Source organism: Sander vitreus, chromosome 21 (genome assembly GCF_031162955.1).
Source record: "Sander vitreus isolate 19-12246 chromosome 21, sanVit1, whole genome shotgun sequence".
NCBI classification, from domain to species: Eukaryota; Metazoa; Chordata; class Actinopteri; order Perciformes; family Percidae; genus Sander; species Sander vitreus.
The window spans coordinates 18,273,014-18,285,627 of NC_135875.1; the positions used below are offsets into that span (position 1 = coordinate 18,273,014).

Here is a 12,614-nt window from a genome sequence, read left to right on the forward strand (position 1 = left end):
ACTGTGGATATTGATTTAGCCATCCCAAATGGGAATAGTTATTAAAAGGAAAACAAATACACCTTTCTGTTGCAGCCTGATCATTTATTTTCAGTTTCAATTATGTAACAGCTGTGTGTGGGTTTGTGTTAGTGTAAGTGTGTGTACCCATGGTTCATCAGAGTGTGAGCTCAATCCAATTAAACCATCTCATGTGGAGAGAGACCAAACTTAAAAACTTTTGGTACAGCGGTCCTTAAAACCAAATAAAATGTCCACTGGATTCTTAATCCCACTCTTAAAACGGGAGATGTACTTTGCAAATTATAACTACAGGCTAACTCTGGTCTTTTGTATGATATGAAATCATTCTGTAGTTTTGTTTTTCTTCCCCAAACTCAGTTACACTGCATCCATCTCCATTCTAAAAACAAATGGCGTGGCCTGCCGACTGCACGGTTCGCCGTGGGATTACAGAAGGGGGGGGCATGTGGCTACATTAGTGGCATAGCTGAGCTCTCAATATGAGAAAGCTGACACACTGGACTTGGTCTCTCATTTCATATTGTTCATCATAAAAAGTGATTCAGTCTTTTTTTTTTTTTCTTCATTTGACGCAATTTTATTACCTCCTTCACTCCTTGTTGTCCCTGTTCTTCTCTTCAGCATAGTTGTGTGTAAAGAGAGAGTAACTATTTGGGTCGGCTCTAGCAGCATTTCTCCTCTGGTGAAAGGTGGAAGAACTCCATGCATGCTGCCACTGTTGCATTTAGTCCTTTTCTGGCACCAGCTTCAGCACTTTGCCGATGGCGATAGTTTTGCCTAGTGGAGGAGTGTATGAAGAGAAGTGAGGGACAAAATGGAAAAATAACCCAGACATGAACAGTAGCAAGTAAATACACTGTACAATGTATTATCTCGGCTGTGACATCTGTGTCCAAAACATATTAGCTTACAAGGTCCCATATTATGCTTATTTTCAGATTTATACTTGTATTTGGGGTTTCTATAAGAACATGTTTGCACTATATTGCACTGTAACAGCACTATAGCGGCTCTTTCCTTCTATATATAGTATGGTTGTGACATCACGACTGTACAGAAGTCCTGTCGGCTTATTTAAAAGGCAGTGTCTGAATACGGACTGTGTGCGGATTGAGCATTTTGATATTTTCACAGTAACTACATAGCACCTTGACCTGCTGCCTTACTAACACACCCTCAGCGTCCTTACCTTCGTCTCTCAGTGTGAATCGTCCCATCTGAGGGAATTCTTTGAAGGTCTCTAAGCAGATGACTCCAGCTGCCCGGAGCCTGGCGATACACACCTGGTCCTGCTTAACAAAGCGTGGTCGTGTTTTGCTTTTCTCCCCGGTCTTTTTGTCCACCAGACAGATTAAGGCCTGCAGACGGGATTTAAAGAGTTGAACCGCAGCTCAGTAAGGCCAGGAGGCGATCAAAAACTACTGGCTGAGCAAATAAAATACATAACAAAAACACACTCCAATATCGTAAAATGTTTCAGCAACAGTTTCGAAAGTAGAGCAGTAACTTACTGAGATTTGCACTTCTTCAATGCAGGTGTGGATGTGAAGGACTGCATTGTAACCAGGACAAATGATTGATTTGTGCTCAATAATGACGATCTGAAATAAAAGGAGAAAGCAACGTCCAAAGATCAGTTGACTTGACATATTCATAATACATGTATATACGTATTTAGTATTGAAATAGAGCCGGATATATTAGTTTATGTATTGGTTCATTATCTATATTCCCAATATCTTCATATATATTTATAAACAAGCGGCCCGAATATGGGTTTAAATGTGTCTTTAACTGATGAAATCGGTTAGCATCAGCTGGCACATTTTAAGTGCCTCATTCTCATCTGTTAGGCCCTCTGGCTTCTGCACACTTGCTCTAAACACCAAACAGTAAATCAAATCACAACAATGTTGTGCATCAAACAAGCAGCCAAGTGCTGCTGCTAACAGGCATTGCAGCGGTGGCTCTGCATAAACGGGTGCCCTTCAAATGAATCGGCTTGCACCACAGCTTCTGGCCTACAAAGACCCTGCTTAAACAGACCCCGGACAATTACCAACATTTGTTGATATGGGGACCTGCAAAAATCATTCTAGCATTTTTAGGTGTTTTTTGATAGAGCATCAGACTGGGATATCACTAGATAGTGTGTGGTGGAGGGTCCGTTAGCATCAAATGGAACAAATAAGAGCTAGTCGAGTCTCTCAACCTGAAGATGTTGATACAAAATTCTCCCCACAAGTAGTGTAGACTCTGAAAGTCAGATGTACAATGAAAAAAAACAGATGCCAGCATGCAGTGACTTTGGTCATCTGGTGTTGATGTACCTGTGCGTCAAAAGTGCGGCCGGAGTGGCAGAGGTTGTCAGGGCTACAGAGGATAAACCCAGGGAGGATTTCTTCCTCCTCGATGCCCTTCAGCCTCAACTTCAGATTCTCCCCAGGAGTTGCATCGTCTGTCTCCACGTCGTCGCTCAGCAGGCTCAAAACTTCCACTGTGTGCTGCAACACACACCCACAGCCACCACACACACAGAGCACTTTTAAAATATTTGAAATAGAAACAATATTGCTGTACTGAAACAGGATACACGGCTGGAGTGAGAACAGAAACGTTATCATTTCGGTAACAGGACCTTCTTTACATCTAGGCTGCAGTCAATTTAATACAAGAATGAGGCCTTGAAGTTATTCCTAGTAGAAGGTTTATTGGCCCCTTGTGAGAAGCGGCAAAGTCATACGGAGGAGATCTCACCCGGTTTGGCATCATGACCAGCTGCTGGGCTTTACTGATGCATCCAGACTCCAGCTTCCCGAGGATAACGGTGCCCATGTCCTGCAGGGGCACACGCACACGTTAAGAATGATCACAGCAATTTAGTGTTAGCCATCAGTAAGTTGATGCACATTAGTCATTACTTTTATAGACTTGTGAAAAGCTGGTATTCTGGAGATATGTGGTTTTCACATAACAGCAGGCAAATATTAGTATTCTAATGCTGGTAAAATACTGTCATACAGTATGAAAGCAACGGTTCACTTTTGTTTTCTCGCATTTAATATACAGTAATTGTGTCTTATAATAAATCATCTCAGTTTCATTTACATAGCAGCGGCTAGTATTTGAGTGGAAACAGTGTTTCATCATTTAAGCACCTCGAGCCCATTAAGTATGTTTGTATGTAGCAGCCCAGAAGATCGGAGTATACTGTGAATATATTCAAGCTCCAAAAACTCCCACACAATTTCAAGAACTATGGCCTAACACGATGCTCAGAAAAACATGCAAATTTGGAAGAGAATCAACCCTCCTTTTGGGAAATATGCTTATTCGCTTTCTTGTCGAAAGTTAGATGAGATATTGAGGCTGGAAAAAGATGAAACAGCTAGTCTGGCTCTGTCCATATTTAAGAAAAATCTGCCGACCAGCACCACTAAAGCTCACTTATTAACACTAGCCGTTTCCCTTGGTTTCCAGTCTTTGTGCTAAGCTAACGGAGATAACATATTTAACTGACTTAAGAGTGGTGTCAATCTTCTTATCTAGCTCTCGGCAAAGAAAGCGGATCAGCTCATCAGGAGAACTCTAGTTGGGACTTCTTAGTCATATAACCACTACATAAGGCTCTTGTATAATCAGAGTATTTAAACCACTTAAAGACAATAGGATAAATAAAAAAGATATGTTGAAAAGGGAAAGATGCTTACAGTAATGTAGGGACAACTGACGGAGCTGCAAAATAACTTATTTCCACCAACACTTGCAGTATCTGTTGAATGGCTTCCAACATCTAAACCGAGGCGAGGGCCAAGATGCTGAATTATCTTAAAGAGCACCGATTATGCAGAGGCTGCAGTGTGTGTGCGTGCGTGCGTGTGTGTTTATAATCATGTTGGTGTGCTCATGGAAGATCCCCCAACAGGAAGGAGAACGACAAATTGGAGAGGGAATATAAAAAAAGATTTGGGCCAAGTGAACAAAAACTGAAAGAAAAGACAATTTCTTCTTGGGAAAAATCCGTGGAGAAGACCCGCTGCTACAGAGGTCTGTTTTTCTCTATTTGGAAAAACATGGCCTTCAGCTGTTTACCTTGTATTTGTCTACAATAGGTAGTCTGACTGGTCCATCATTGGATCTGGTGAAGTTTGGCAAACTGTCCAGATGGGGAATAAATGGCAAACCCCTGGTAAGGAAAAAACCAACAATTAGTTCACATTTTATTTCTGCTATCAGAAATGTCTTCATGAGTGCAGCTACTGTGTCCTAGCATGGGCTACTATGTGATTTGTGACAGCCTAGACTCTTATTTCAGGTGCATTTTGGCAAATGTATACGTGTAAGTTTTAATTAAACCCCAGCTGTGTATTAAATGGGAACCAGCAGAAAAAAATGCCAGCCAGCATTAAGAAAAGTCCAGACTTCACACAAGCCAATGCATCAACTGAAACAAAATATAAAAAGAAATACATAAACCCTAATCCTTTTCTGTAAGCCGTGTGAGCTGTGAGACAAGCTTATTCATAAAACCATGTGCACACTTAACAATTCCTCTTCTCTAATACCAATGAACTTATTATTGGCGAATGTCTCCTTAATTACAGTTGGTACAAATCTTCACTGTAATGTGTTTAATAAATATGCATTTATAAAGTGTGCTAGTCTTTTTATACTCTCAGCAAATGAAAAGGTGAGACCATGACGAGATGTTGTTGGCCTTCTTTAACATTATCATAAACAAGAATAAGCACCTGTTGAGTGGCAACGTGCTTAAGAAGTCTACAGTACAAAGCTGCCAAGAACAGCACTGCTGTGAATCAACATCGTGTCAGTGACGCATTACCAGACAGATTAAAAGGTGATACCGATGTAGCAATACAGGAACATAAACTGCTGGCAGGGGAACCGGTTATCCTGAAACTACCTTTCCTTTTTGGATAGAGCAGCCCTAACCATGCAGTCGTCATTTTATACTCATGAGTTCAAACATGACTGCTGAAATATAAATTAATGCGAGTACTAAGACATACTTTGCTAACATAGAACATCACAGAGCCGACTTACGTGTACCAGGGGCATTCAGTTACGGGCTCCTTGAGGTTGGCACCTGTGAGTCCGGAGCAAGGCATAAAGTGGATGTCCTTCTTGGGGTTAAAGCCCACCTTCTTTAGAAAGGGAACCAGCTTCTCCTTACACTCTTCATACCTGCAGAGAAGTAATGAGAAGATGCAATTATTTACTGGAATTTGAAATGCACAACATCATGGATTTTTACAAAAAAGAGTCAGAAGTTACGTGAGAGCTATAAAAATGGACATCTGAATACAGACAGTCAACACCAATTCTAATAATTCACTGATAGACCATGTTTTTGGTGCCGTGTTTTTGTAATTGATTATTTCAACACATGAAACTAAATGTGGAGACGCCACTGACACGGCATTAAAGCAAACGTGAACACGCCGTATCTATTTGAACCCAGTCCCTGTTCACCTTTCTAGGCTCCAGTTGACAGTGGGGTCATCCATCTTGTTGACCAGGACAATGAGATGCTTGACGCCTGCCGTTTTAGCCAGCATGGCATGTTCCCGTGTCTGTCCACCCTTCTCAAAGCCGGTCTCAAACTCCCCCTTTCTCGCTGAAATCACCTGATACAAACCAATAAAGGAGGCAGAAATAATTCCAGTGTTAAGAGACAGTTAGGCCCCATTCTCACCTGGTTGTGTGTGTGTGTGTGTGTGTGTGTGTGTGTGTGTGTAAATATCACTTGTTACTCTTGCACAAATGATAAGAAATGAGCGATGACTAATGAAAAAGCGCTGCCTACAGTCTGTCTGCGTGCTGAAGGACGTTAACTTTTCTCTGCACTATACGTACATTTTATGAAGCTAAAAATAAGCATGTCTACCGGCGGGCACCGGGCGTGACCCGTGCAGGAGAGAAGGAGGTTTTTGTGTGTTCAGCACTCAGTACGTTTGTAGCTTCTAACTGAACCTCTGTTGTTTCAAGTTTAGTTTCTATATCTGCTTTATTTTACGTTTCATGTCCGCTTGTAGGAGTCATGTTACATTTCCTGATTTTGCTGCATCATAACAAAAGCTTGTAAATAACAAAATAACTTATTGTGAAGAATTTATAGGAAATGAAATGTTTTACCAACAGTCACTCCTTTGAGGCTCGCCTACTTCTAAACAGCAACAGCAGAAGTTGCGACAGAATAACAGGAATGACTGTGGTAATAACCTACATATTGGTGAATTTGGGTACCTTTTAATGGAACTAAAAATAAGGTTATTGTCCCCAGGGCACAGAGCTCCAGAGAGCCAGGGATATAAAAGGAAAAATGGATTATGCTGCACAGATGTGTACATGGACGTCTGTTTAAACTTATTTGCTGCGGTGAAAAGTCTCACCAGTGGAATAATTAAGAGGGGCTGTACTTGATATTCAGAAAAAAGGTCATCTGGGATTGCTTTCAAACAGCTCTCACAGGCTGTTCCCCAACTTGGCAAACACCAACACTTTGGCACGCCCTTTGGCGTCAGATACCGACGCACAAGGCACTGACATGCACATGCATGCACAGCTGGAATGGCTATCAAAACAAAGAAAAGAAAAGCTCGGATTACACTCAGAGGGAGTGTGACTTCATTCTCTGCTCAGAACGCCATTACTCCACTATATCTCTACACAGCAAATAGTTATTTACTGCTTTTATATGAATGTTCTGAATATCGAGTAAAGCCCCTTTAAGTAATATGTGTCGGTATAGAATTTAATCTCTGTGTGTGTCTGAGGTTTAGGGCCAGTTAGTGTTGGGGTCTGTTCGTCCATCTCACCAGGACGGCCAGGTCGGCTTGTGACGCTCCACCAATCATGTTGGGGACAAAGCTCTTGTGTCCGGGGGCATCCAGGATGGTGAAATGTTTCTTCTCCGTCTCAAAGTAAGCTCTCCCGACCTCGACTGTCTTCCCCTTGTCTCTCTCCTCCTGGTTTGTGTCCAGAGCCCACGACAGGTACCTGCAACGGCCATGTTTATTTATTCATTTGTTTTACATAACTGCTTTATAAACTAGGGCTGTAACGATATGCGATATGAAACCGCAAGCGCGACACTCGGATAGCCTGTGTGGCGCTGTGAGAAGGCAGACTGACGACACACCCCTTCCAACTCCCAGAGTTATCCTTCCCGACCAGATCACATCGCAAGTTGCGTTTTAAGCTCCTCTTTTTTTCTGCCTGCGGAGAGCTACGTGACACATGGAACTATATTGACGAGGACCGGCGAGTTAAACCGGCCGTCCGAGAGTATACCAGGCAGACACACCGCTGACAACCTGCAGGTGGAAGCGCTGGAGACGGGCTCGGACATACACGCCGCGGGCCGCTGTGGACTTGTGTCAGTCGCGCAAGTAGGGTTGGGCATCTTTTGGATTTTAACGATTCTGATTCCAATTGCGATTCTTCCTTTCGATTCTGGTTCTTATCGATTCCGATTCTTTGAGCGGTGGAGTTGAAACGGGTCACGTGCCTATTTTCACAAATAAGAGGAACGTTTTATTTTGATTCAATGGTGGTTTGCAGTTTTACAGCTTTTTCCAACGTAAAATAAAGCCAGACTAGAGCGTCGCTTACTGCGCTCCAAGGCTGCAACACAACAAGCGCCTGGACGCTTCAGAAACCAAAACTTGCGCATGTTAAATTGGGAAGCGATGATCGGATTTGAAACCCAATCCTCTAAACGATTCCAATAAAGAAACCTATTCTACCTAGATTCTACTGGAATCGTAATTTTTTTAAACAATTCCAAGTAGGAATTGGTTCTTGATGCCCAATCCTACCCGCAAGTGGTTTCAGGAAAGTGGCCACACGTGTCCGACAATGCACAGAACATCAACACTGGTACAAGCCTACAGCTGTCCGTGGACACGGAGTGCGGAAAGTGTGTCAGAGCCTCCCGGACGGGTGAACTAGAGACTCCGTTTCCTGTGCTTGGAAGGCTGGCTGCCAAAAATCGCACCTTACTAGCTAATTAATTAGCCTGAGTTAAACGCTAGCTATCAGTAAACAGAAGGTGGTGGCTGGTGTGTGCGCCAGTGTTTATGCGTTTGTGTGTCGGCCCGCCCCCCACATTTGGCGACTGGCGAGTGTTAATTTCAGACCCTGCACAGTACTGTGAAACTGTAGCCATTTAAATTGACTTTGTAAATGTAAGAGAACTTGATTGAAGAGGAATTTTCAACATGCTCGAATCATCTCCACAATGGAGCTTAGTTCTGTTTGTTTTTCAACAGTATATAAAGTTACAGCTTTGGCTATTTATTTATTTTACTTAGGTATATTGCTAATAATTTGCACAGTTAATATTGTTCTTTGGCGTTCAGTTTATACAGGTTTTTCAAATGTTATTTAATAAAAATATATTTTTCTCAAAAATCGCTCTTTTTTCCCCTCTCTCCCTCTAAAAGAATCAAGGTTTGTATCGAATCGTGGGGCAAAAATTGTGATACGAACCGAATCGTGGGTTTGGTGCATCGTTCCAGCCCTATTATAAACAAACAAGCCTGTTGGAATCTAAACCTTTTGCAATATTTGCTTGAATGATGAACATTGAACTCCCATGGTGATTAACTGCAAAACATCCAAAATAACAACATATGGTGGGTCAAACTGACCGCGCTTTTGAAGGTGCTTTCATTTTAATATTTAAAACCGATTACTGCAATTTATTCACACATATTAATACTAAAGAAATATGATAATTAAAAGATATGCCGATTTTGGACACAAGAAAAAGATTTTTTTTCCACACCATGTCTCCCTGTTCTTTTCTTTCGCTTCTCTCTCATATTTTTCCAGGGTTCGCTTTTCCACCATTCCAGTTAAGTACCTAGAAAGTAGAAAACAGGGAAAGTTAACACAACAGGCGGCCACGGACGTGACGTCATATTTATTGTATCTGCGGCATTAAAAAGTGAAGCTGGGGCTTCAACTGGAAAAGCTGTTACACTGTAGCGGAAAGCTATTGTGGCAACTATAACCATAAATGTTTTTAACAGTTCTCTTTTTAAATTAAACAGTTCTCTATACAGTGGGTGAATTATAAGGCACACTTTACCACATTTAAAAGAAATAGATATTTTTCATTTATTGTGCAGCCCTGCAGCACTGTGATCAGCCAACACAGAACTAAATTAAAATTGGACTACTCACATGATCTGTCCTCCAATAGTTGATTTTCCAGCATCTAACAGACAAAAAGAAGATGAATACAACTTCCCACAATCTTCCTTAGACAAATGAATAAACATACTGTACACATGAAAATGAGACGCACCCACGTGACCGATAAAGACCACGTTCACGTGTTCTTTCTTGGGGGCATCTGGCAGTGCAGGAGCCACTTTGGGCATGGGCATCTCCTCCTCTTCCTCCTCCATCATCTCCTCGTCCTCGTTCCTCGCCGCGCCCCCCTCACAGGCTCCTCCTGAACTCAGGTCCTCGTCTCCTCCGCCTCCGCCTCCTCCCCCCGGCTCCTCCTTCTGCTCCCACGTCTCTTCCTCGGTGGTCATGTCTGCCTCTGTGCCTCCATTCTCCACTGGAGCTGGAACCACACAGTACACATTTACTACACCTGTACACCTGCTATTTCTCTTTGAGGTCTGGATGCTACAGGCAACCCACAGCTTGGAAGGAGGAGGAACTATTTAAGGACCTACTTTTTTGGCTGGAATGAAACCCTGCGCTGACCAATCCTGATTGATTCTGAATCCTGAGAATTCTTCTGAAGATGAGACATTTCTGCCAGTTTTATGTTTATACCAAACTTAAATCCTTTTACCACATTTGTACAAAAATGTGGAATAAGATACCCTGTGCACACATTAAACATACAGAAAACAATTCCATTTTCAGAACTGAGTCAAGTCATGCTATTCACTTGTATCTCCTCCACCATTATCATTCATTCATATGCTCTATTGTAGACAGTACGTTTCTTTTGTGTGTTATAATATAATAATTGTGTATTATGCAGGTTTAGTTATGTAATTTCATTCTAAATGTATCTTTATTCCAGGGAACCTGTTGTTAAACTGCCTTACCAGAGTTTAGGAATACTTTTGGCACGATTTACAAAAAATAATTTAATTAAATAAACTAACTTCAATATCCAATCTGTCAGAGTAAAATAAATGCATATGCTGTCACAACAGCTCAAATTACTCTTTGGTTTTCAACCACAAGGTTTCTAGATTTCTACAGATGTTTGGTAATTTGGACTAGATTTTTTTATCTAAACCGCTGTAAAAATGATGACAGTGGTGTGTGACATAAAGACCTCACGGATAAACATCATAAAATGAATTTGCCTTCACAGATTTTCACAGAGTTGCAAGACTTCACGGTCTGTGGTATGTAGTTAATCGTTCATTAGTCCTGTCCACTTGTTAAAACAACACAATCAATGCAATGTTCTGCAGAGCAAACAAGTACCACTAAAAGAAGAAAAAAAGTGTAACAAGAAATCTGCTGAGCCCTGCCGAAGAAACATCTTCCCATGGCAACACACAAATAAGCTTCCCATTTCCGTGACTATGAAATTATGCAGCCCAGCAGTCATGTACAAAGCCCTATTTTCTTCTTAACCCTCCCCGTTTATAATCAGCCAGTGAGATATTGCTGCTGGTAACTCAGAAAGCCAGTCGTGCCAATTGTCGACAGTCTCGTCAATGCTGTAATTATAATTTTTCTTTCAGACGTTCAGAAAAATGTGACGAGTCGAGTATTAGGACAAGTATTTCCATGAATAAGCCTGTCTCTTATATACACTACGTCCTTTTTGTTTTTTTGTCCCTGAATCACTCACTCTGCTACAGCTGCAGTGCTCAGACACTTTATTAAAAAACCAAAACACCACCAGTTCTCTGTAACTTGAGTAGAGGCCCACAGCATTCCGGGACAGCCCAAAAATGTGAATGAACCCGATTTAGGCAAATTACAACTAGTCAGCAGCACAAAGTGACCGGAGTAACCAAATACATTCAAACTGACACAATCTGACACACAGCAAACCAAGGTCTCAGCCATGCAGCGCTTGAAACATATCACAGTGTGTGCTAGTGGGATGTCTATTTTGGGCATGGACAAGTGATGTTGCATCATATTATATGTAGGCCCATGCACATTGGTTTACCATTGCCAGCAACCCAAATATGGCTCAATAAGTGAACCTACATGACTTCAAGGAGAGCATCCACGTTCTCCTAGTCTGCATGAGGTTCGGGCTGACATTTTGAATCTGGCTGCAGGTAGATGTGCACACCTGAGCCTATAACCACACCTGTCCTGTGGTGAACAACCTGCCTGACAGGTAGATTAGTAACTTAATAACCTGAACATGCAGTGCCTGGAGTACAATTTGGATTCATACCGGCTGTTTCTGCCACCTCCATGCTGGCAATTGGGTCAGGGGCACCTTTTGAGGAGAGAAAGCAAAGCATGTCAAACTTTCATAAATATGTATTAGACAAGGATGGTCGTTTGACGTCTTGCTGTGACCGTTACTGTTATAAATGAGCTAACTGACCGTTACAACACATGACTATCACTCTAGCAGACTTGTTGATTAGTTAGTGGAAATTAGAGAACTGTGGCACTGGCTGGACTGAGCACAGCGAGTTGCAGAAAGGAAGGCTAATTTAGCTGGATTAGCAAGCAAGCTAGCAAGTTAAGCTAACTTCCAACCAGCTGTCTGACATTCACTCACCATCTGAAGCCGGAATTTCTACGGCACTTGCTTGAAGGAAGCTTGGTACGAATACCGGGGCGTTAACGTTGGGGACAAACGGCTTGGCGTTGACGTTGAGTGCGGCGAAGGCAGTCGGGAGCTCTGCCGCGGCAGCCGGGGCCTCGGCATCCTCCTCCAGCTCCCACGAATCCGGGGCTGTGTCTCTCGGGTCCATCGCTCCTTTTTCCAGAGTTGACAAGCTTTCCACTGCCGGGGAACGTGGATGTTTTTATAGTTCCGATAAAACGCGTTTAGTTGCTGGTGTGTTTTAGACTCTTAGCAGCACATTTGGTGAAGTTCCCATCGCTTTGTTAAACCTTGCTTTCGCAAGCGTATGGATCCCGTTGCCGACGAGAAGTGGTGTGCAGTACAGCCACTGCATGTCTTGCAAACACCGCTAGAGGCCAGCACCGAACTTCTGCTTCGTGTACAATCACGGTACCACCTAATTGGTTATCATCGATTTTATATAGTCTATAGATAAATTAAAGAGAAAAAAATAAAATACATACATACATACACACACACATTAAAAATGTAAACATACCCATAAACAATTGCATACAGACGGACACCGTTATGTATACCTTCTTTTAGTGAGCGTAAAGATAGGCTTATCAACAATGTCGGTTTGAGGCCATCGACAGCCAACAAGCAGAAACAGCTGAAGCAGAGGTTAATGGATGGGTGCACCTCTACACACCCATGTCCCTTTCTGAGCATGACCTCTGGAGGCCTTTCAAGCATGTTAACACCAAGAAAGCAGCAGCAGGATATCTGTAGTTAATCTGAGCAATCTCAG

General features: G+C 42.3%; 1 protein-coding gene across 3 annotated transcripts; it reads right to left on the reverse strand.

Annotated features, from left to right (window-relative positions):
- Positions 1 to 63: 63 nt before the first annotated feature.
- Positions 64 to 12,194, reverse strand: gspt1 (G1 to S phase transition 1). 3 transcript variants are annotated; one of them, XM_078278616.1, is made up of 14 exons: positions 11,792 to 12,194; positions 11,456 to 11,500; positions 9,362 to 9,628; positions 9,238 to 9,271; positions 8,837 to 8,914; positions 6,864 to 7,044; positions 5,518 to 5,672; positions 5,089 to 5,229; positions 4,117 to 4,210; positions 2,782 to 2,862; positions 2,355 to 2,528; positions 1,536 to 1,625; positions 1,214 to 1,382; positions 64 to 801 (listed from the first exon to the last, which is right to left on the reverse strand). In XM_078278616.1, the coding sequence occupies exons 1-14, from the start codon at positions 11,985 to 11,987 to the stop codon at positions 749 to 751; spliced, it is 1,758 nt and encodes a 585-aa protein (XP_078134742.1). In that variant the 5' UTR covers positions 11,988 to 12,194; the 3' UTR covers positions 64 to 748. The 3 variants fall into 3 exon arrangements, with proteins under 3 accessions (XP_078134742.1, XP_078134741.1, XP_078134743.1); XM_078278615.1 differs by having other exon boundaries at positions 11,417 to 11,500; XM_078278617.1 differs by lacking the exon at positions 11,456 to 11,500.
- Between the last annotated feature and the right edge of the window lie 420 nt (positions 12,195 to 12,614).

Bases quoted from the DNA above. Each gene is read 5' to 3' on its own strand.
- gspt1 (XM_078278615.1), bottom strand. From the start codon at position 11,987: ATGGACCCGAGAGACACAGCCCCGGATTCGTGGGAGCTGGAGGAGGAT. The intron at 7,045-8,836 runs GTGTGGAAAAAA...TGGCCGTTGCAG, and splicing joins GAAAAGAACAGGGAGACATG to GTACCTGTCGTGGGCTCTGG. The intron at 1,626-2,354 runs GTACATCAACAC...CTTTTATTTCAG, and splicing joins GCCGCACTTTTGACGCACAG to ATCGTCATTATTGAGCACAA.